At 40.5% G+C, this 25,537-nt stretch overlaps 1 protein-coding gene across 2 annotated transcripts in view; it reads left to right on the top strand.

Moving 5' to 3' along the window:
- KDM1A (lysine demethylase 1A) overlaps positions 1–25,537 on the top strand; it is a 184,878-nt gene that overhangs the window by 129,732 nt on the left and 29,609 nt on the right. For both annotated transcript variants that reach the window (XM_053707204.1, XM_053707203.1), the window contains exons 5-6: positions 14,878–14,970; positions 16,282–16,388. In XM_053707204.1, the coding sequence (XP_053563179.1) occupies positions 14,878–14,970; positions 16,282–16,388 (200 nt within the window). The remainder of the gene's footprint in view (positions 1–14,877; positions 14,971–16,281; positions 16,389–25,537) is intronic.

Genomic DNA, 25,537 nt, shown 5'->3' with positions numbered 1-25,537 from the left:
ATTTTGCGTCAAAGATGTCGGGCGTTCCGGATGTGGCGTCATTTTTGGCGCCAAAAGCATTTAGGCGCCAAATAATGTGGACGTCTTTTTTGGCGCTAAAAAATATGGGCGTCATTTTTGTCTCCATTATTTAAGTCTCATTATTTATTGCGTCTGGTTGCTAGAAGCTTGTTCACCTGGCATTTTTTTTCCCATTCCTGAAACTGTCATTTAAGGGAATTTGATCAATTTTGCTTTATATGTTGTTTTTTTCTTTTACATATTGCAAGATGTTCCACGTTGCAACTGAGTCAGAAGATACTACAGGAAAATCACTGCACAGTGCTGGAGCTACCAAGCTAAGTCTGCTATAAACTTTTGGTATCTGTTTTCTCCAGCTGTTATTTGTATTGCATGTCATGTCAAACTTATTAATGCAGATAAAATTTCCTTTAGTACTGTTACATTACCTGTTGCTGTCCGTCAACATCTAATTTTCAGAGTGTTCCTGATAACATAAGAGATTTTATTTTTTAAATCCATTAAGAAGGCTATGTCTGTTATTTCTCCTTCTAGTATACATAAAAGTCTTTTAAAACTTCTCTTTTTTTTCAGATGAATTTTTAAATGAACATCATCATTCTGATACTGATAATGGTTTCTTCTGGTTCAGAGGTTTCTGTCTCAGAGGTTGATGCTGATAATCTTTGTATTTGTTCAAAATGGAATTTATTCGTTCTTTACTTAAAGAAGTGTTATTTGCATTAGAAATAGAGGATTCTGGTCCTCTTGATACTAAATGTAAACGTTTAAATAAGGTTTTTAAATCTCCTGTAGTTATTCCAGAAGTGTTTTATCTCCCTGATGCTATTTCTGAAGTAATTTTCCAGGGAATGGAATAATTTGGGTAATTTATTTACTCCTTCTAGACGTTTAAGCAAATTATATCCTGTGCCATCTGACAGATTAGAGTTTTTTGGGACAAAAATCCCTAAGGTTATGGGGCTGTCTCTACTCCTGCTAATGTTACTACTATTCCTATGGCAGATAGTACTTCATTTAAGGATCCTTTAGATAGGAAAATTGAATCTTTTCTAAGAAAAGCTTACTTATGTTCAGGTAATCTTCTTTAGACCTGCTATATTTTTAGCGGATGTTGCTGCAGCTTCAACTTTTTTGGTTAGAAGCTTATAGCGCAACAAGTAACAGATCATAATTTATAAGCATATTATTATTCTATAACATGGCTAATAATTTTATTGGTGATACCATCTTTTGATATCATTAGAGTTGATGTCAGGTATATGTCTCTAGCTATTTTAGCTTAGAAAAGCTTTATGGATTAAACTTGGAATGCTGACATGTCTTCTAAGTCAACTTTGCTTTCCCTTTCTTTCCAGGGTAAATAATCATTTCGTTCCTTTCCTCACAACAAGGAACAAAAGCCTGATCCTTCATCCTCAGGAGCGGTATCAGTTTGGAAACTATTTCCAGTTTGAATATATCCAAGCCTTATAGAAACCTATAGCCAGCTCCTAAGTATCTATGAAGGTGCGGCCCTTATTCCAGCCTCAGCTGGTATGGGGCAGATTACGTTTTCTTCAAAGAAATTTGGATCAATTCCGTTTCTTAATCTCTGGTTTCAGAAACATTGTTTCAGAAAGGTACAGAATTGGCTTCAAGTTAAGGCCTCCTGCTAAGAGATTCTTTTCTTTCCCGGGTCCCAGTTGACACAGCAAGGCTCAGCATTTCTGAAATGTGTTTCAGATCTAGAGTTGGCTGGAGTATTTATGCCAGTTCCAGTTCTGGAACAGGGGCTGGGGTTTTATTTTATCTCTTCATTGTACCAAAGAAGGTCAATTCCTTCAGACCAGTTCTGGATCTATCATTATTGAATCGTTATGTTAGGATACCCAACATTCAAGATGGTTACTGTAGGACTATCCTGCCTTTTGTTTAGCAAGGGCATTATATGTCTACAATAGATTTACAGGATGTGTATCTGCCATATTCCGATCATCCAGATCACTTTTTTAGTGTCTGAGATTCTCTTTTTAGACAAGCATTACCAGTTTTGTGGCTCTACTGTTTGGCCCTAGCCTCAGTTCCAAGAATTTTTTTCAAAGGTTCTCGGTGCCCTTCTTTCTGTAATCAGAGAATAGGGTTTTGGTATTTCCTTATTTGGACGATATCTTGGTACTTGCTCAGTCTTCTCATTTTCGAAGAATCTCATACGAATCGACTTGTGTTGTTTCTTCAAGTTCATGGTTGGAGGATCAATTTACCAATCAGTTCATTGATTCCTCAGACAAGGGTAACCTTTTTAGGTTTCTAGATAAATTCAGTGTCTATGACTCTGTCCTTGTCAGACAAGAGAAGTTTAACATTGATATCAGCTTGTCAAAACCTTCAGTCACAATCATTCCCTTTGGTAGCCTTATGCATGGAAATGTTGGGTCTTAGGACTGCCGCAATCACATGCGATCTCCTTTGCTCGTTTTCACATGCGACCTCTTCAGCTCAGTATGCCTGAACCCAATGGTGCAGGGATTACTCAAAGATATCTCAATTAATATCTTCTAAACCGATTTTACGACACTCTCTGACATGGTGGACAGATCACCATCGTTTTTCGTTCAGGGGGCTTCTTTGTTCTTCCGACCTGGACTATATTCTCAACAGATACAAGTCTTACAGGTTGGGGGAGCTGTGTGGGGGTATCTGACGGCACAAGGGGTTTGGGAATTCAGGAGGTGAGATTTCCGATCAATATTTTGGAACTCCGTGCAATTTTCAGAGCTCTTCAGTCTTGGCCTCTTCTGAAGAGAGAGTTGTTCATTGTTTTTCAGATAAGACAATGGTCACAACTGTGGCATACATCAATCATCAAGGAGGGACTCACAGTCCTCTGGCTATGAAAGAAGTATCTCGAATTTTGGTTTGGGCGGAATCCAGCTCCTGTCTAATCTCTGCGGGTTTTTATCCCAGGTTATGGACAAATTGGAAAGCGGATTATCTCAGTCGCCAAACGTTGCATCCGGGCGAATGGTCTCTTCACCCAGAGGTATTTCTTCAGATTGTTCAAATGTGGGAACTTCCAGAAATAAATCTGATGGCTTCTCATCTAAACAAGAAACTTCCCAGGTATCTGTCCAGATCCCGGGATCCTCAGGCGAAGGCAATGATGCAATTTTCACTTCCTTGGAAGTATCATCCTGCCTATATCCTTTCCGCCTCTAGTTCTTCTTCCAAGAGTAATCTCCAAGATGCTGAAGGAATGCTCGTTTGTTCTGCTGGTAGCTCCGGCATGGCCTCACAGGTTTTGGTATGCGGATCCTGTCCGGATGGCCTTCTTGCCAACCGCTGGACTCTTCCGTTAAGACCAGACCTTTTGTCTCAAGGTCCATTTCTTCCATCAGGATCTGAAATCCTTAAATTTAAAGGTATGGAGATTGAACGCTTGATTCTTGGTCAAAGAGGTTTCTCTGACTCTGTGATTAATACTATGTTACAGGCTCGTAAATCTGTATCCAGAGAGATATATTATAGAGTCTGGAAAGACCTATATTTCTCTTGGTGTCTTTCGTCATCACTTTTTCTTGGCATTCTTTTAGAATACCGAGAATGTTACAATCTTCTTCAGGATGGTTTAGATAAGGGTTTGTCCGCAAGTTCCTTGAAAGGTCAAATCTCTGCTCTTTCTGTTCTTTTTCACAGAAAGATTGCTATTCTTCTGATATTCATTGTTTTGTACAAGCTTTGGTTCGTATAAAGCCTGTCATTAAGTCAATTCTCTCCTCCTTGGAGTTTGAATTTGGTTCCGGGGCTCTTCAAGCTCCTCCATTTGAACCTATGCATTCATTGGATATTAAATTACTTTCTTGGAAAGTTTTGTTCCTTTTGGCCATCTCTTCTGCCAGAAGAGTTTCTGAATTATCTGCTCTTTCTTGTGAGTCTCCTTTTCTGATTCTTCATCAGGATAAGGCGGTGTTGCGAACTTCTTTTGAATTTTTACCTAAAGTTGTGAATTCCAAACAACATTGGTAGAGAAATTGTGGTTCCTTCATTATGTCCTAATCCTAAGAATTCTAAGGAGAAATCGTGTTGCATTCTTTGGATGTTGTTAGAGCTTTGAAATATTATGTTGAAGCTACGAAATCTTTCTGTAAGACTTCTAGTCTATTTGTTATCTTTTCCGGTTCTAGGAAAGGCCAGAAAGCTTCTGCCATTTCTTTGGCATCTTGTTTTGAAATCTTTAATTCATCTTGCCTATGTTGAGTCGGGGGGTAAAATTCCGCCTCAGAGAATTACAGCTCATTCTACTAGGTCAGTATCTACTTCCTGGGGCCGTTTAGGAATGAAGCTACCGGTTGACCAGATCTGCAAAGCAGCAACTTGGTCCTCTTTGCATACTTTTACTAAATTCTACCATTTTGATGTATTTTCTTCTTCTGAAGCAGTTTTTGGTAGAAAAGTTCTTCAGGCAGCGGTTTTCAGTTTGATTCTTCTGCTTATGTTTTTTGTTTAAACTCTTATTTTGGGTGTGGATATTTTCAGCAGGAATTGGCTGTCTTTATTTTATCCCTCCCTCTCTAGTGACTCTTGTGTGGAAAGATCCACATCTTGGGTAGTCATTATCCCATACGTCACTAGCTCATGGACTCTTGTTAATTACATGAAAGAAAACATAATTTATGTAAGAACTTACCTGATAAATTCATTTCTTTCATATTAACAAGAGTCCATGAGGCCCACCCTTTTTTGTGGTGGTTATGATTTTTTTTGTATAAGCCACAATCTATTCCAATTCCCTTATTTTATATGCTTCGCACTTTTTTTCTTATCACCCCACTTCTTGGCTATTCGTTAAACTGATTTGTGGGTGTGGTGAGGGGTGTATTTATAGGCATTTTAAGGTTTGTTGGGAAACTTTGCCCCTCCTGGTAGGAATGAATATCCATACGTCACTAGCTCATGGACTCTTGTTAATATGAAAGAAATGAATTTATCAGGTAAGTTCTTAGATAAATTATGTTTTCGCTAAATCTCCTGAGATAGGATAATCAGTTGCCTCCAAACCCAATGTCTCCCAGGATGATGCTGTGTAGGTATTTCCACTGTTTTTTTTTCCTTGCACGTCCCAAGCCTTTATGGCATCACCTGCTGTGCCCTGCGGTTCCTAATCTCCTGGAGGAGTTATTTGTGGCAGAATCTGCTGCCTCTGGTATCTTTTGTGTATCTTTAGCATTTTCTGTTTTTCCTTCAGGGGGAAAATCGCAGGAGGAATATTAGATATTCAGATAGTAAGGTTTCTGTACCGCCTGCTGCTACACTGTTTGCCTTCCTCGTAGATCAGATGAGGATACGTCAGTAGCCTTTTGAGGGTAAAATCTCAGATGTGGACAGTTTAATTCCTTTACCTGTTACTGAAGTTGGATCTTCAGGATTTCGGCCCTGAACACCTATGTGTGTGATTAAAGGAGGTTTTTGGCTGCTTTGGAGCGACTCCAATGCTTCTGTCGTTGCCAATCCCTAAAGAATCTAGTGAATTTTATAGATACTAGGATTCTTCTGTGGCAAATCGTGCTCACGGGAATGGGAGAGCTACTCTTGGTGTTTTTTCTCAGTCTCCTGTCCTTATGAGGACATTTCCTGTCTTTGTCTCATTACTTGGAAATTTGGTTTTGTCCACTGTGTCAAGTGCGGCATTTTATTGGTGCGACGCCTTATTTGTTCCAATTAAGTAGGGACCTCCTTTAAGGAGGAGATCGTGAACTGAATTGAGGCTCTTGAACTAGCCTATTCTAGCCTACCCTGCTAGTCTTTAAGCAGGGAGCCAAGATATTTGACTTCGCCGTGCTAGCCTGCGGGACTTTGTGGCCATTTCATGGTCAGTGGATTTTTCAAAGCTTCTGGCTTTTTACTTACAAGGGTAAGACTTTGTTTTGTTTCTGGATCTGACAGGAATATTTCTGATAGTTCAGGTTATACTAGGATTATGGTATTGGACTTAAGATCCAATCAACATATGTCCCAGGTGGGCTTGCACCCCACTTCCAGTACCAGTTTAAAGATTTTCTACAACAAGACGAAAAAGTGGTGAATCTGAGAAATCCCAGATAGGCTGTGGGCTCAGGGTTTCTACATGAGTTTATTTTCCTTAGCCAGGTTTCCTCCTCTCAGGTTTATCGGCACAGATAAGTTGTAAGCTGTAGTGAGCAGGATCTAGGAATTTTTATCATATAGTGGGCACTGGCGTGGACTAGCACTCCCTTCTAAGTCTGCTCATGGTGACCATAGTCTTGGGAGGATTCTGAGCTTGACTTTTCTGTCAATCACGTTCAGTTTATTAGTCCCTCTGGTATAGCTTAGTGGCTAGCACACTTAGCTGGGAAGCCAAAGGTTGAGAGTTTGAATCCAATCACTTGTGCTGGTTCTTTGTGTTGTGACTTATTCGGCTGCCCTTGGAATTTAGAGAGCTTTTGGTTATCTAAAGCTCCTGGTTCTAAAATCTTTTGACCTTGCCATGGTCCTCAGAAGATGCCCTTCCTGATCATAATGGTTCAGGCACCATTTTTTCAACAAGTAATTCTCATTCTGAGGAACGTGTTGTCTTTTTCGTTCCACGGAGGAAGTAAATTTGAAATTGAGTTCCCTTATTCCCTGCTACAGGGATAGTTTTCTTAGGGACCTTATTAGTTTCCCTTCCTTTGAAAATATTTTGTCAGAGGTCAGAATCTAATGTTTGGCCTTCCAGTGGTTCATATATGGAGGTAATTGTCTGATGGTTGCTTCATTGGACATCATTCCTTTGATCTTTTCCATCTGTGAGTCTGCGGACCCGGGTTCTTGTGGCCCTGTCTCGGAGGATAGATCTGGAGCTGTTGACTCGAGATATTTTCCTGTGGATTGGAGAAGAATTAGTGGTAGAGCTCTCGCTTAGCTTGCCAGAGGTAGCAGGTTCGTTGCCCACATTCTCCAGAATATTTTTAGGTTTTTCTCAGGAGCATTTGTCTCAGAACACATTCTTCAAGAGACCTTCCTGAGTAACAGTGACCACAGTCGCTAGCCTGTTGAGTTGGTGACTATGGACTTTGGAGGCGTCTATTCTCCCCATTTCTTTCTTGGAGTGAGCTTCAGTCACTTTATCCGCTAGTCTGGTTTTATTTGAACATTTTCACCTCAGTGGTTACATTAACCGCCTGAGATGAACCTAGAGTTCCTGTGACATGATTGGCATAGATTGTTCGGTGGGCAGACGCTCTTTTCAGTGCTTATCCATTTTTAACTTTCAGGAGTGAATTACTGGAGCGGAGAGTTCCTCGGGCCGCTCTGATTGCCCTGGCGGTTCCTTGGGGATTTCAGGCTGGTATACCTGTTTCTTTCATGAATTGGCAAGAGTCCATGAGCTAGTGACGTATGGGATTATACAATCTTACCAGGAGAGGCAAAGTTTCCCCAAACATCAAAATTCATATAAATACACCCCCTCACCACACTCACAATTCAGTTTTACAAACTTTGCCTCCCTCTATGGAGGTGGGTGAAGTAAGTTGTGCGCTGATTTTCCTTCTGTGATATGGTTTTTCAGCATTTTGATGCCGATTCCTCCTGAGTACAGTGAATGTGAAGGGAGTATCACCTATTGAATTCTATGGTTATCCTTGTGGGAAATCTTTTTTAATAGGTTCTCTGTTATCGATCGTAGAGATTCATCTCCTACCTCCCTTTTTCAGATCTACGATATACTCTCATATTCCTCTACTGATTACGGTTTCAGTACTGGTTTGGGTATCTCCTATATGTGGATGGGTGTCTTTCGGGCAAGTATGTTTTCATTACTTAAGACACTCAGCTATGGTTTGGCACTTTGTGCATTAATATAAAGTTCTAAATATATATATATTGTACTTATATTTGCCATGAGTCATGTTTATGTATATTTCCGTTTGCAGACTATCAGTTTCAAAATTGGGAAAAACATATTTAGGAAGTTATTTTTTCTTACCTGGGGTATAGTCTTTTCTTCAAATTGACTGTTTGCATTAATTTTTGCAGGCAAAATTAGGCTTGCGAGGCTGCAAAATGCTGATATTTATTGCGTCATTTTGGCGCGAGAATTTTTTTTGGCACGAAGGTACGTTCGGTGACACAAATTCGTTATTTCCGGCTTCTTAGTTGACGCCAGGTTTCCTTGCACAAGGTTGCGTCTGCCATGACGCAATTTGCTTCATTTCCGGATTTCATTTTGCGTTGCGTGTCATACTTGGCACCAGATAATTTAATTATTAAACCCCACTTCCGATATGCCTCTTGCCTTTTTCTATGCTCAGAGGGCTATGCTGTTTGCTTTTTTTCTCCCCATTCCTGAGAACTGCCATATAAGGAAATTGATATTTTGCTTTATATGTTGTTTTTTTCTCTTACATTTGCAAGATGTCTCAATCTGATCCTGTCCTCAGATACCACTGCTGGATCCCCTGCTGCCTGATAACAGTTCTAACAAAGACTAATTGTATCTCTTGTAAGTTAGCGGAGATTATATCTCCGAGCTCTGTAGTATGTAAACAGTTGTCATGCAGGGAATGTATCCATCAGTACTAGTACAAATGCCTGTTACTTCAACATCTTATGTACATGTTATTCCTTTTATATAAAGATTTATTGCTGATGATGCCGATTCAGAAGGTCTTTGTCCTGTCTGCTATTCCGCCTTCTAATAAACGTAAAAGGTCTTTTTTAAAAATCTCATAAAGTTGATGAAATTTCAAATGACCATCAATATACTGAATTATCCTCCTGCTGGATTAGGATCTATCTGATTCAGAAGATCCTACCTCAGATATTTACACTGACAAATCTACTTATCTCTTTAAGATGGAGTATATTTGTTCCTTGTTAAGAGGTGTTGATTACTCTGGATATTGAGGAAACTAGTCCTCTTGATACTAAAACTAGTAAACGTTAAATTCTGTTTATAAACCTCCCATTTCTGATATGATTTCAAAGGAATGAAATAGGCCTGGTACTTTTATTCCTTCCTCTAGGTTTAAAAAGTTGTATCCTTTGCCAGCAGTTAGATTGGAGTTTTGGGGGAAAATCCCCAAAGTTAATGGGGCTATTTCTACTCTGGACAAACGTACTACTATTCATATGGAAGATAGTACTTCTTTTAAGGACCCTTTAGATAGTAAACTTAACTTTTTGGTTGGAAAGCTTGGCGCAACAGGAAACTTTTTGCTTCAACATGCTAATCATTTTATCTGTGATACTATTTTTGATATCAAAATTGATGTTAAATATGTATTTAGCTATTTTAGCTAGAAGAGCTTTGTGGCTCAAATATTGGAATGCTGACATGGTCTCTAAGTCTAGATTACTAGTCGTTTCTTTCCCAAGGTAACATTTATTTGGTTTCTCAGTTGGATTCAATTATTTCAAACTGTCACTGGGGGGGAAGGGAGATTTTTTTTTTTTACCTCAGGATAAAAGATCTAAGGGTAAATCTTAAAGCTAATTGTTTTTGTTCTTTTTGACAGAATAAGGAACATAAAGCCAATCCTTCCCCCAAAGAATCTGGTTCCAATTGGAAACCTTCAATTTGGAATAAATCCAAGCCCTTTTAGAAACCAAAGCCCACCGCCCCCAAGTCTGCATGATGGGTGCGGGCCCTCATTCCAGCTCAGCTGGTGGGGGGCAGATTAAATTTTTTCCAAAACTTTGGGCAGATTCTGTCCAAAATTATTGGATCAGAGTTTTGTCTCTCAAGGGTATCGAATAGGATTCAGAGTAAGACTTCCTGTGAGAAGATTTGTTTTCTCACGTGTTCCAGCAAATCAGTGGAAGGCTCAGGCTTTTCTGAAGTGTGTTTCAGATCTAGAGCTTTCAGGGGTAATCATACCAGTTCCGTTTCAGGAACAGGGTCTGGGGTTTTATTCAAATCTATTCATTGTCCCAAAGAAAGAAAATTCATTCAGGCCAGTTCTGAAAATATTGAATAGTTTTGTAAGAGTGCCAACTTTCAAAATGGTGACTATAAGGACTATTCTGCCTTTTGTTCAGCAAGGTCATTATATGTCCACGATAGACTTACAGTATGCATGTCTTCATATTCCGATTCATCCAGATCACTATCGGTTTCTGAGATTCTCTTTTCTAGACAAACATTACCAATTTGTCGCTCTTCCATTTGGCCTAGCGACAGCTCCAAAAAATTTTTCAAAGGTTCTCGGTGCCCTACTCTCTGTAATCAGAGAACAGGGTATTGCAGTGTTTCCTTATTTGGACGATATCTTGGTACTAGCTCAGTCTTTACATTCTGCCGAATCTCACACGAATCAACTAGTGTTTTCTTCAAAGACGAGGTTGGAGGATCAATTTACCAAAAAGTTCCTTGATTCCTCAGACAAGGGTCACCTTTTTAGGTTTCCAGATAGATTCAGTGTCCATGACTCTCTCACAGAAAAGAGAGGAATGAAATTGGTTTGTTTGTCAGAACCTTCAGTCTCAATCATTCCCTTCAGTGGCTATGTGCATTGACGTTTTAGGTCTCATGACTGTAGCATCGGACGCGATCGCCCTTTGCTCGTTTTCATATGAGACCTCTCTAGCTTTGGATGCTGGAAACAATGGTACAGGGATTATACAAAGATATCACAGTTAATATCCTTCTAATCCCAATGTTCGACACTCTGACTTGGTGGTGTAGACCCTCACGCTCGTATAGTCTAAGGGGCTTCTTTTGTTCTGTCCCAACCTGGATTGTAATCTCAACCAGATGCTCATGTCGGTTCAGGTTGGGGAGCTGGTCTGGGGATCTCTGACCGCACACAAGGGGTTTGGAAACCTCAAGAGGCGAGGTTACCAATCAATATTTAGAACTCCGTTTTATTTTCAGGGCTCTTCAGGTTTGGCCTCTGTTGAAGAGAGAACCATTTATTTGTTTTCAGACGGTCACAACTGTGGCATATGTCAATCATCAGGGTGGGACTCGCAGTCCCCTAGCTATGAAAGAAGTATCTCGGATACTTTCTTGGGCGGAATCCAGCTCTTGTCTAAGTTCTGCAGTTCATATCCCAGGTGTAAACAATTGGGAATCGGATGATCTCAGCTGTAAGACTTTACATCCGGGGGAGTGGTCTCTCCATCCAGATGTGTTTATTCAGATTGTTCAGATGTGGGGTCTTCCAGAAATGGATCTGATGGCTTCCCATCTAAACTAGAAACTTCCCAGGTACTTGTCCAGGTCCAGGGATCCTCAGGTGGAGTCGGTGGATGCATTAGCAGTTCCTTGGTTTTACCAACCTGCTTATATCTTTCCACCTCTAGTAGTTCTTCCAAGAGTGATCTCCAAGATCATCATGGAACAATCGTTTGTGTTTCTGGAAGCACCAGCATGGCCTCACAGGTTCTGGTATGCGGATCTTGTCCGGATGTCCAGTTGCCAACCTTGGCCACTTTAAGACCAGACCTTCTGTCTCAAGGACCGTTTTTCCATCAGGATCTCAAATCGTTAAATTTGAAGGTATGGAAATTGAACACTTAGTCATAGAGGTTTCTCTCTCGGTGATTAATACTATGTTACAGGCTCGTAAATCTGTTTCTAGGAAGATTTATTATCGAGTTTGGAAGACTTATATTTCATGGTGTTCTTCTCATATATTCTCCTGGCATTCTTTTAGAATTCCTAGAATTTTACAGTTTCTTCAGGATGGTTTAGATAAAGGTTTATATGCAAGTTCCTTGAAGGGACAAATCTCTGCTCTTTCTGTTTTACTTCACTGAAAGATTGCTAAGCTTCCTGATATTCACTGTTTTGTACAGGCTTTGGTCCGTATCAAGCCTGTCATTAAAGCAATCTCTCATCCTTGGAGTCTTAATTTGGTTTTGAAGGCTTTACAGGCTCCTCCTTTTGAGCGTATGCATTCTTTGGATATTAAACTACTTTCTTGGAAAGTGTTGTTCCTTTTGGCTATCTCTTCGGCTAGAAGAATTTCCGAATTATCTGCTCTTTCTTGTGAGTCTCATTTTCTGATTTTCCATCAGGAGTATGGCAGTTTTGCGGACTTCATTTAAATTTTTGCCTAAAGTTGTGAATTCTAACAACATTATTAGGCAAATTGTTGTTCCCTCTTTGTGTCCTAATCCTAAGAATTCTTTGGATAGATCCTTACATTCTCTGGATGTTGTAATAGCTTTGAAATATTATGTTGAAGCTACTAAAGATTTCAGGAAGACTTCTAGTCTATTTGTTGTCTTTTCTGATTCTAAGAAAGGTCAGAAATCTTCTGCCATTTCCTTGGCATCCTGGTTAAAGCTTTTGATTCATCAGGCTTATTTGGAGTCGGGTCAGGCCCCGCCTCAGAGAATCATAGCTCTTTCTACTAGATCAGTTTCCACTTTGTGTGCTTTTAATTCAGTTGATCAGATTTGCAAAGCAGCAACTTGGTCTTCTTTGCATACTTTTACTAAATTCTACCGTTTTAATGTATTTGCCTCTTCGGAAGCAGTTTTTGGTAGAAAGGTTCTTCAGGCAGCTGTTTCAGTTTGATTGCTCTGCTTATGTTTTAAGTTTTTCTTTTCAATTATGAAAAAAAAATATTTTTTTGGATGTGGATTTAATTTTGTCAGCGGAAAATGGCTGTTTTTATTTTATCCCTCCCTCTCTAGTGACTCTTCTGTAGAGTTCCACATCTTGGGTATTTCTATTCCATACATCACTAGCTCATGGACTCTTGCCAGTTACATGAAAGAAAACATAATTTATGTAAGAACTTACCTGATAAATTAATTTCTTTCATATTGGCAAGAGTCCATGAGACCCACCCTTTTTATGGTGGTTATGCTTTTTTTGTATAAAGCGCAATTATATTTCCAGTTAAATTTTTTTATGCTTTCTTCTCCATTTTTCTATCACCCCACTACTTGGCTATTCGTTAAACTGAATTGTGGGTGTGGTGAGGGTGTATTTATAGGCATTTTGAGGTTTGGGAAACTTTGCCCCTCCTAGTTGGATTGTTTATCCCATACGTCACTAGCTCATGGACTCTTGCCTATATGAAAGAAATTAATTTATCAGGTAAGTTCTTACATAAATTGTTTTCTTCCGGTTGCTCTCCTTCCATGAGTCATCACTCGTATCACTCAGGAGAGAGCGTCGGTAATGCTAATGTCTCTGCGTGACTTCACAAGATCTGGTATGCAGACCTAGTGGAAATGCCATCTTCTTTACCTTGGAGCCTTCCTCTGAGGAATATCCTACTACAGGGTCCCTTTTTTCATCCAAATTTTGTTTCTCCAAAGCGGACTGCTTGGAGATTGAACACTTAATTTTTTCTAAGCGTGGTTTTTTCAGCGTTCGAGACCTTGATCCAGGCTCGTAAGCCTAGGATTCGTAAGATCTACTATAAGATTTGGCGCTAATATTTGTATTGGTGTGAATCCAAGGGATTCTCTTGGAGTAGAGTCAGGACCCTAAGATTTTGTCCTTTCTCATGGATGGTCTGTAGAAGGGTTTGTCAGCTAGTACACTGAGGGGTTAGATTTCGGCATTGTCTATTTTGTTGCATAGGCGTTTGGCGGATGTGCCAGACGTGCAATCGTTTTGTCAGGCCTTGGTCAGGATCCCGCCTGTGTGAAACCGGTTACTCCTCTCTGGAGTCTTAATCTTGTTCTTAAGGTTTTACAGCAGGCTAGTTTAAGCCTATGCATTCCTTAGATATTAAGTTGTTATCGTGGAAAGTTTTGTTTCTTGTTGCTATTTCCTCTGCTCAGAGTTTCAGAGCTCCTGGCGCTACAGTGTGATTCCCCTTATCTTATCTTTACATTCTGATAAGGTGGTTTTGCATTCCGAGTTGGGGTTCTTGCCTAAAGTTTTTTTTTCATTCAAGAATATTAATCGGGAAATAGTTCTTCTTAGTGTCCAAACCCTTCTCATAAGGAACGTTAGTTACATGACCTAGATGTTGTTCGTGCAAATCCTTTCTGCAGACTAAGGACTTTCGTCAGTCCTCTACCTTATCTGTTTTGTTTTTCTGGGAAACTCAAAGGTCGGATAGCTACAGCTATTTTGTTTTCTTTTTGGATGAAGAGTGTTATCCGTTTGGCCTATGAGACTGCTGGACAGCAAGCTCCTGAGGAAATCACAGCTCATTCTACAAGGGCTGTCTCTTCTTCCTGGGCTTTCAAGAATGAAGCTTCTGTGGAACAGTTTTGTAAGGCTGCAATTTGGTCATCTTTGCATATTTTTTCTGAAGTCTATAAGTTTGATACTTTTGTCTCGGCTGAGGCTTCTTTTGGGAGAAAGGTTCTTCAGGCAGTGGTGCCTTCTGTTTAGGTTACCTGTCTTGTCCCTCTCATCATCTGTGTCCTCTAGCTTGGGTATTGATTCACAACAGTAATTGATGATGATCCGTGGACTCACCATGTCATTAGAAAGAAAACAAAATTTATGCTTACCTGATAAGTTTTTTTCTTTCTTGACACGGCGAGTCGACGGCCCACCCTGTTTTTCTTTAGTATATAAACCTCAGGCACCTCTGCACCTTGTGTTATTTCCTTTCTCTTCTTTTCCTTCAGTCGAATGACTGGGGGTTGTGGGAAGTGATACTTAACAGCTTGGCTATGGTGCTCTTTGCCGCCTCCTGCTGGCCAGGAGTGGTATTCCCAACAGTAATTGATGATGATCCGTGGACTCACCGTGTCAAGAAATAAATAAATTTATCAGGTAAGCATACATTTTGTTTTTCAGTTATCTTATACCTTACCTAAAATTCAACTGGTTTTCAAATCCAATCTGGATGCTTATACCAGGACTTGCTGGTGTACAAGCTTTTCCTTGCACATACTTAACCTTTTTAAAGCAATATATATATTATATTTTTTTCCCCCCTAATTTAGGTGATTCAGTTCTGGTTCACAGAATACACTGTTATCTGGAAAGGCATGGCTTAATTAATTTTGGTGTCTACAAAAGGTTAAAACCTTTACCAAGTAAGTGACCAAAAAGTATTCGCTGACAATTTCTGAAATTGCACATTCCATTTTTATATGAAACAAGTGTTTTTAAAAGTGTAAAACGAAGTGTAAGAATTCTTCAATTCAGAGACTATTCATTTATTAAAGGGACAGAATGGTGATTTAAAAAATGACAATACTGTAAATGCAAAATATTTTGTAAAAAGGTTTATTATCTCACATACTCTTTCTTTCCTTCCTTACCTTTTTTTTCTCTCCCCTCTTCATATTAACTTATGGAATAACACTGTTTTGTAACAATAAATGGGGTATTCAACACTGAGGTTTTATTATAAAATGTTTAAAGGGATATGAAACCCAATTTTTTTTTTATTTCATGATTTAGGAAGAGCATTTAATTTTAAACAACTTTCTAATTTACCTCTAATTTGCTTCATTCTCTTGGTATTCTTTGTTGAAAGCTCAGTAGCTGCTGATTGGTGGCTGCACATAGATGTCTCGTGTGATTGGCTCACCCATGTGCATTGCTATTTCTTCAACAAAGGATATGTAAAAAAATGAAACAAATTTGATAATAGAAGTAAATTGGAATGTTTGCAATTGTATTCTCTATCTGAATCATGAATGAAAAAAATTGGGTTTAGTGTCCCTTTAATCACGATCAATAAAGAAACTTGGCAATATATTTTTCCTGTAATTAAACTCTGACTGTTTTTTGAGTTTTTCAGTTCCTCCAAGTATAGAAGGTGTCAGCTACAAACTTTACACTCCCGGCACTGTTATAATCTCTGACTAAAATAGTTGTTTGCTTACTCTAGACCACTGGTTTTCAAATTTGTCCATAGGCCTCCCTAACTGGACACATTTTGAGGATATCTTAATCGGAGCACAGGTGAAATAATCAGCTGATTAGTAAACGTTGTTGTTTTACCTGTTCACATCCAAGGTAATCCAAAAAACCTGGCTTGATGGGGAGGCCTGAGAACAGGTTTGAAAACCAGTGTTCTAGAAACTCTATTCCTAGCTGGCTAGAGTTGAGATCGGATAAGGGAAATGTAGATTAAATATGGCAGCACCATTACTTTACAAATTAAACAGACATAATTTAAAAAAATACATCTTGGGATTATCTTTGCTTTGAATAAATCATTCTATCTAGCATTCAGTGTTTAATATCCCTTTAAATGACAGTCTTCTAAAGATGGGATAATTTTGTAGAATCCTTTGACTCGTATTGCACGTCTCTAAAGTGTTAGAAGCCCTGCAAGTGTCTTCATTACAATTTTAAATTACCATAGTTTAATTAAAAAATTTTTTATTATCAAGCAAAGAAAACAGGAAAAGTAATAGTCATTGGAGCTGGAGTGTCTGGACTGGCTGCAGCGCGTCAATTACAAAGCTTTGGCATGGATGTCACACTTTTGGAAGCTAGGGTTAGTACAGATTTGTGTTCAGAATGAATTGCTGTTGACCATTTGATTAAAAAAAGGGGCACTTTAATTCATCAAAATTTACATTTCTCTTGTTAAGTGTAGTCAGTCCACGGGTCATCCATTACTTATGGAATATATCTCTTCCTAACAGGAAGCTGCAAGAGGATCACCCAAGCAGAGCTGCTATATAGCTCCTCCCCTCACATGTCATATTCAGTCATTCTCTTGCAGCCTAACTAAAGATAGGTCGCTGTGAGAGGTCTGTGGTGTTTTTTAACTTAGTTTATTTCTTCAATCAAAAGTTTGTTATTTTAAATGGCACCGGAGTGTGCTGTTTGTTCTCAGGCAGCATTAGAAGAAGAATCTGCCTGCGTTTTCTATGATCTTAGCAGACGTAACTAAGATCCACTGGCTGTTCTCATCTGAGGAGTGAGGTAACTTCAGAAAAGGGGAATAGCATGCAGGGCCCCCCTGCAAATGAGGTATGTGCAGTAAATTATTTTTCTGAGGAATGGAATTGACTGAGAAAATACTGCTGATACCAATGTAACGTAAGTTAAGCCTTAAATGCAGTGATAGTGACTGGTATTAGGCTGATGAGTGTGTGTACACTGAATGTATTTTTCTAAGGAATGGAATTGACTCTGAAAATACTGTTAATACTGAAATAATGTATGAGCCTTAACTGCAGTGAAAGCGACTGGTAGCAGGCTTATTAATAACACTTCATAACTTTTAAAATGTATGTTTAAAACGTTTACTGGCATGTTAATCGTTTTTTGTGAGGTACTTGGTGATAAAACTTATTGGGGCATGATTTTTACCACATGGCCATCTTTGTTTTCTGCATAGAAACAGTTATCTGAGCTTCCCCACTGTTGTAATATGAGTGGGAGGGGCCTATTTTAGCGCTTTTTTGCGCAGTAAAAATTCAGTCACAATCTGTCTACTTCATCCTCCATGATCCAGATCGTCTCTAGAGAGCTCAGGGGTCTTCAAAATTCATTTTGAGGGAGGTAATCAGTCACAGCAGACCTGTGACAGTGTGTTTTGACTGTGAGAAAAACGTTAATTATTAAATTGTTATCCGTTTTTGGGTATTAAGGGGTTAATCATCCATTTGCTGGTGGGTGCAATCCTTTGCTAACTTAATACATTTACTGTGAAAAATTGGTTGCTATAACTATTTTGGTTCATTGTTATTTCAACTGTGACAGCTTTTTGTGCTTCTTAAAGGCACAGTAGCGTTTTTTATATTGCTTGTAAATTTATTTAGAAAAGTATTTCCAAGCTTGCTAGTCTCATTGCTAGTCTGTTTAAACATGTCTGACACAGATGAATCTCTTTGTTCACTATGTTTAAAGGCCAATGTGGAGCCCAATAGAAATTTGTGTACTAATTGCATTGATGTTACTTTAAATAAAAGTCAATCTTTACATGCAAAGAAATTATCACCAGACAACGAGGGGGAAGTTATGCCGACTAACTCTCCTCACGTGTCAGTACCTTCGCCTCCCGCTCAGGAGGTGCGTGATTTCGTGGCGCCAAGTACATCAGGGAGGCCCTTACAAATCACTTTGCAAGACATGGCTACTGTTATGACAGAAGTATTATCTAAATTGCCAGAATTAAGAGGCAAGCGCGATAGTTCTGGGTTAAGGACAGAGCGCGCGGATGAGGTGAGAGCCATGTCAGATACTGCGTCACAGTTTGCAGAACATGAAGACGGAGAGCTTCATTCTGTGGGTGACGGATCTGATCCAGGGAGACTGGATTCAGAGATTTCTAATTTTAAATTTAAGCTTGAGAACCTCCGTATATTGCTAGGGGAGGGGGTATTAGCGCTCTGAATGATTGTAACACGGTTTGCAATTCCAGAAAAATTATGTAGGTTGGATAGATACTATGCGGTACCGGTGTGTACTGACGTGTTTCCTATACCTAAAAGGCTTACAGAGATTATTAGCAAGGAGTGGGATAGGACCTGGTGTGCCTTTTTCCCCTCCTCCCATAATTTAGGAAAATGTTTCCTATAGAACGCCAACACACGAGACTTATGGCAAGACGGTCCCTAAGTGGAGGGAGCAGTTCTACTTTAGCTAAGCGTACCACTATCCCCGGTGGAGGATAGTTGTTGCTTTTTCAGATCCAATGGATAAGAAATTAGAGGGGTTACCTTAAAGAGATGTTTGTTCAACAAGGTTTTATCTTACACAGCCCCTTGCATGCATTGCGCCTGTCACTGCTGCGGCGGCATTCTGGGTTTGAGTTCTCCTGGAAGAGGCCATTCGCGACTGCTCCAGTTGAGATGAATTATGAACAACTTAAAGCACTTAAGCTAGCTAACCGCATTTGTTTCTGATGCCGTTGTACATTTAACAAACTTACGGGCTAAGAACTCCGGATTCCGCCATCCAAGCGCGCAGAGCGCTATGCTTAAATCCTGTCAGCTGACGTGACTTCTAAATCAAAATTGCTTAATATTCCTTTCAAAAGGGCAGACCTTATTCGGGCCCGGCTTGAAAGAAATTATAGCTGACATTACGGGAGGTAAGGGCCATGCTCTACCTCAGGACAGGGCCAAATCAAAGGCCAAACAGTCTAATTTTCGTGCCTTTCGTAACTTCAAGGCAGGAGCAGCATCAACTTCCTCTGCTCCAAAACAGGAAGGAGCTGTTGCTCGTTACAGGCAGGGCTGGAAAGTTAACCAGTCCTGGAACAAGGGCAAGCAGGCCAAGAAACCTGCTGCTGCCCCTAAGACAGCATGAAGAGCGGGCCCCCTATCCGGAAACGGATCTAGTGGGGGGCAGACTTTCTCTCTTCGCCCAGGCTTGGGCAAGAGATGTCCAGGATCCCTGGGCGTTGGAGATAATATCTCAGGGATATCTACTGGACTTCAAAACTTCTCCTCCACGAGGGAGATTTCATCTTTCAAGGTTATCAGCAAACCAAATAAAGAAAGAGGCATTTCTACGCTGTGTACAAGACCTCTTACTAGATGGGGGTGATCCACCCAGTTCCGCGGGACGGAACACGGGCAAGGATTCTATTCATATCTATTTGTGGTTCCCAAGAAAGAGGAACCTTCAGACCAATCTTGGACTTAAGAATCCTAAAACAAATTCCTAAGAGTTCCATCATGTCAAATGGAAACTATTCGTACCATCCTTCCCATGATTCAAGAGGGGTCTATACATGACCACAGTGGGACTTAAAGGATGCCTACCTTCACATTACCGATTCACAAGGATCATTATCGGTACCTAAGATTTGCTTTCCTAGACAGAGAGGCAGTACCAGTTTGTAGCTCTTCCCTTCGGATTAGCTACGGCTCCAAGAATCTTTACAAAAAGTTCTGGGCTCACTTCTGGCGGTACTAAGACCGCGAGGCATGCGGTGACTCCGTACCTAGACGACATTCTGATACAAGCTCAAGTTTTCAAACTGCCAAGTCTCATACAGAGTTGTTTCTGGCGATTCTGAGGTCGCAATGGGTGGAAGGGTGACGTGGAAAAGAGTTCTCTATTACCACTTACAAGGGGTTCCCTTTCAGGGACTCTTATAGATTCTGTAGAGATGAAAATTTACCTGACAGAGCCAGGTTATCAAAGCTTCTAAATGCTTGCCGTGTCCTTCATTCCATTTCACACCCGTCAGTAGCTCAGTGCATGGAAGTAATCGGCTTAATGGAAGCGGCAATGACATAGTACCATTTGCGCGCCTGCATCTCAGACCGCTGCAAGTGTGCATGCTAAGTCAGTGGAACGGGGATTACTCAGATTTGTCCCCCCTACTAAATCTGGATCAAGAGACCAGAGATTCTCTTCTATGGGTGGGCGGTTCGTCGGCCACATCTGTCCAAGGGGATGACCTTCGCAGGCCAGATTGGACGATTGTAACAGACGCCAGCCTTCTAGGCTGGGGCGCTGTCTGGAACTCCCTGAAGGCTCAGGGACTATGGACTCAGGAGGAGAAACTCCTCCCAATAAATATTCTGGAATTAAGAGCAATATTCAATGCTCTCCTAGCTTGGCCTCAGTTAGCAACTCTGAGGTTCATCAGATTTGTCGGACAACATCACGACTGTGGCTTACATCAACCATCAAGGGGGAACCAGAAGTTCCCTAGCGATGTTGGAAGTCTCAAAGATAATTCGCTGGGCAGAGTCTCACTCTTGCCAACCTGTCAGCGATTTACATCCCAGGGCGTGGAGAACTGGGAGGCGGATTTTCTAAGTCGCCAGACTTTTCATCGGGGGAGTGGGGAACTTCATTCCGGAGGTCTTTGCTCAACTGATTCATCGTTGGGGCAAACTAGATCTGGATCTCATGGCGTCTCGCCAGAACGCCAAGCTTCCATGTTACGGATCCAGGTCCAGGGAACCGGGAGCGGTGGCTGATAGATGCTGCTGACAGCCCCTTGGGTCTTCAACATGGCTTATGTGTTTCCACCATTTCCGATGCTTCCTCGTTTGATTGCCAAGATCAAACAGGAGAGAGCTTCGGTGATTCTGATAGCGCCTGTGTGGCCACGCAGGACCTGGGTATCAGACCTAGTGGACATGTCGTCCTGTCCACCGTGGTCTCCTGCCTCTGAGACAGGACCTTCTAATTCAGGGTTCCCTTTCAACCATCCAAATCTAATTTCTCTGAGGCTGACTGCATGGAGCTTGAACCTTGATTCTATCAAAGCGTGGCTTCTCGGAGTCGGTTATTGATACCTTGATACAGGCTAGGAAGCCTGTTACCAGAAAAATTACCATAAGGATATGGCGTAAATATTTATATTGGTGCGAATCCAAGAGTTACTCATGGAGTAAGGTTAGGATTCCTAGGATATTGTCCTTTCTACAAGACGGTTTAGAAAAGGGCTTATCTGCTAGTTCGTTAAAGGGACAGATTTCTGCTTTTTCTTATTCTTCTAACTCAAACGTCTGGCTGAAGTTTCCAGACGTTCAGGCTTTTTGTCAGGCTTTAGCTAGGATTAAGCCTGTGTTGTAAGACTGTGTTGCTGTCCGCCGTGGAGCTTAAACTTAGTTCTTAACGTTCTTCAAGGCGTTCCATTTGAACCCCTTCATTCATTGATATCAAGCTGTTATCCTGGAAGTTCGGTTTTTGATGGCTATTTCCTCGGCTCGAAGAGTCTCTGAGTTATCCTGCCTTACATGTGGATTCTCCGTATCTGATTTTTCATTCAGACAAGGTAGTTTCTGCGTACTAAACCTGGGTTCTTACCTAAGGTAGTTACTAACAGGAATATCAATCAAGAGATTGTTGTTCCATCACTGTGTCCTAACCCTTCTTCAAAGAAGGAACGACTTTTGCATAATCTGGACGTAGTCCCGTGCCCTGAAGTTCTATTTGCAGGCAACTAAAGATTTTCGTCAAACTTCTTCCCTGTTTGTCGTTTACTCTGGACAGAGAAGAGGGGTCAAAAGGCTTCGGCTACCTCTCTCTCTTTTGGCTTCGTAGCATAATACGTTTAGCCTATGAGACTGCTGGACAGCAGCCTCCTGAAAGGATTACAGCTCATTCTACTAGAGCTGTGGCTTCCACCTGGGCCTTTAAAAATGAGGCCTCTGTTGAACAGATTTTGCAAGGCTGCAACTTGGTCTTCACTTCACACTTTTTCAAAATTTTACAAATTTGACACTTTTGCTTCTTCGGAGGCTGTTTTTGGAGAAAGGGTAGTTCAGGCAGTGGTTCCTTTCTGTTTAATGTTCCTGCCTTGTCCCTCCCTTCATCCGTGTACTTTAGCTTTGGTATTGGTATTCCATAAGTAATGGATGACCCGTGGACTGACTACACTTAATAAGAGAAAACATAATTTATGCTTACCTGATAAATTTATTTCTCTTGTAGTGTAGTCAGTCCACGGCCCCGCCCTGTCTTTAGGCAGACCTAAATTTTAATTAAACTTCAGTCACCACCTGCACCCTATGGTTTCTCCTTCTCGTCTGGTTTTGGTCGAATGACTGAATATGACATGTGAGGGAGGAGCTATATAGCAGCTCTGCTTGGTGATCCTCTTGCAGCTTCCTGTTAGGAAGAGATATATTCCATAAGTAAGTGGATGACCCGTGGACTGACTACACTACAAGAGAAATAAATTTGTCAGGTAAGCATAAATTATGTTTTCACTCGTGTTTTGAAAATAACTTTTAATCTTGAAAGCCGCTTCCCCCGGTCGTTGCAAGCCTCTTCCTACGTCAGAAATGACAGATTGGTCATCCTCCAATCACTTCTCCCCCTCCCCCCCTCTGATTCAAACGCCGTGATTGGAGGAAGCCGGATACCGTCATTTAGAGCCAGGAAGAGGCTTAGCGACAGGCGGAGGAAGCGATGCAGCGGCTGTCAAGATTAAAAGTTAAGTATTTTACAACACTAGTGAAATGTAAATTTTGATGAGTTGAAGTGCCCCTGTTTTTAATCGAATTTTTAAAAACCGGGCACTTTATCATCAAAATTTACATTCACTTTAAGAACAAAAAATACATGCAGCTAAAGAGGATTCAAGATTTTTCAGATGAATAACATAAGACTTATAAATGTGATGACTGCTCTATTGGTTAAAAGACAGGTTCCATCATAAACTTGATTTTCCATCTCACCTTAAAAAGAAAGTCATAGTCAATTCTCAGAAATATTATTTTAATTTAGATATTAAACTGCAAAAAGATTTATTTTTTATTTTTGTAGTATTGCTTCCATGTGTTTACCCTCTGTATAGGGATTTAACACAGACAAAGGCCTCTATTCAAAAAGAAATGATGTATATTTTCAACCTGGTTCACTTTAATACATATCATATTTTGCTACTAATATTCATGCAGACTTTAAATTTGCGAAATAAAACGGCAGAGATTTACAGGGGAAAATGTTGAGAATACTCCATGAAAAGCCCCTATTCAGCCTGCTATCTGAGGCTGGGGGACACATTTTACAATAAGGAAAACAACTTTGAATTTCTTATTATAAATACAAATTTACAGAACTTTAAATGTTTTTTTCTTTCCTAAGATACAGTGAGTCCACGGAATCATCAATTACTGTTGGGAATATCACTCCTGGCCAACAGGAGGCGGCAAAGAGCACCACAGCACAATCCCTAGTCATTCTCTTTGCCTTCGGTGCAAGGAGTAGGTGAAGTTTTTGGTGTCTGAAGATTGGATTATTTCACTTCAATCAAGATTTTATTATTTTGAAAGCCAGATTAGGTTTGCTCTTATGTTCCCTCTCAAGATTGGGTTTAGCCGTTCTCCACGTTAGTCTCTTCAGTAGAGCAGTGGTGGCTTTTAAAGCAGTTAGGAACTTGTGAGGTGGGCATTGCTGTGTTTTCCTAACATGTTTCCTGCCCTGGTATAGAAAGCCTGAGTAGGTTTACTCTGTCCTTTCTTTTTTTCACAGGTCTCTGTGAGGAGTGGCATCCTCTCATGCCGGGTGAGATGTCGTCCTGCCGGACAGCTAGATGTGCAGGTAAGTGCCTTTTGTCTTCTGGGGCTAGGAGGCTGGCACTGAAGGGGTTAAGGACTGTAGCCTGCAGTTAATTTTGGGACACAGAGATCCTTCATGTGGAACGTTTTTTTATGGCAGTGGCAGGCCCTATTGACATGTGATATGGAGACTAGGGTCTAATCTCCTTCAGGGCAGGAAGGAGTTAACCCTCGACTTGGGCTTAGTATTTTTTTTATTCAGTGAAGGATCGCGGTTTATTTGGAGGCCTTATGAACAATAGCTATAAATTATTAGAGAGGTCTGGCAGAAAGGGTCAGTAAACTTCTCCTATATGAGAGCTCGGTTAGAGCCTTTTAGTGAGCGCTTTCAATTTAGGCGCCATTCCTATGGGGCTTAATATTTCAATTTCTTCCGCTAATGAATAAACTGGCATCCGTGGCCCAGAGAGGGTTAATCCTTAGTGGCTTTGGGGTATGGTGACAGAATACGGGGGGGGGGGAGCGGGTACTGTGTTTATTCCTTCTACCATGTATGTTTTATACTTTTGGCATCGTCCAATGACTCTGATGATCCTAATTTTTTATTTTTTTTATGTTTGTTGAGGTTAAGCGCGATTTAGTGCGACTCATTCCATACGATATTTGGTCCCGCCTTTTTTCTCCTCCGTGAAGAGCGGCGCAATTTTGATATGGCTGTGTCGGCAGGTGAATGCCGCCTCGTTCTCCGGCTGAAAGCGGAGCAGCGTTTTTTTTATGCTGTATGGTATTATTTCATGGAAACCCCTAAAGAGTGGTAAATGCGTGATGCTGTTTTTGAGAAGGAATGTATTATAATCTTCCTGCAATTCAATAAAGAGTACATGATGATAAAGTTTTTATGGAAATGTTCAATATTTATTTTAAGTGTTTTGTCTCTGTTATATCTTAAGTTTATGATACAATTTTACTTTCAACATTTTAGAATAAAGCCTGTTTCCTAGGTATTACAAAGGCTATTCAGAACATTTGTTGTTCTGTAAGTCCTATACATCTCTTTTGGAATTAATTTTTAGATTATAAAGATTCCTTTTGATAGAGCCTGTTGCCTCTAGGAACATTTTGGAAAACTTAAATAAATTAGAATGTTTATTTTTATGTGGTGAATTTTTACAATAGCTATGAATTGTGCAGACCCTATGTCCTTTATGTCTCCCAGGATGATGCTGTTCTGGCTATGCCACAGCTTTCTCCTAAAACGTCCCAAGCCTACATGGCGCCATATGCATTGCCCTGCGGTTCCTCTCAATCTCCAGGAGGCGTGTATTTGCATACAGAAGTTCATTTCTAGTATCCTCTGCGGTATCTGCGGCTTGGTCTGTTTGTTTTCCTTTACTACAGGAAAATGCAAGAGGACATTTAAAGATTCAGATCATAAGGTTTCTGCTCTGCATATTCCTACACAGGTTAGCCTTGTTCTAAGTCTGGTAAGGAGGATTCACCAGTTCTTTCTGAGTGTGAAATCTCAGATCTGGCCAGTATAATTCCTTTATCTGATGCTGAAGTGGTCTTCTTCAGATGTATGCTTCAACACCTCGTGTAATGTTGATGGAGGTTTTAGCTACTTGGACAACACCGGATCCCCCTGTCGTTGTCCCAACCCTTCGAAGTTTTTGTAAGTTTTATCAGTACAATGTTTTACCTTCCTATGAGGAAGTGT

Source organism: Bombina bombina, chromosome 3 (assembly GCF_027579735.1).
Source record: "Bombina bombina isolate aBomBom1 chromosome 3, aBomBom1.pri, whole genome shotgun sequence".
NCBI lineage: Eukaryota > Metazoa > Chordata > Amphibia > Anura > Bombinatoridae > Bombina > Bombina bombina.
This window is presented reverse-complemented; position numbering and strand designations above follow the sequence as displayed.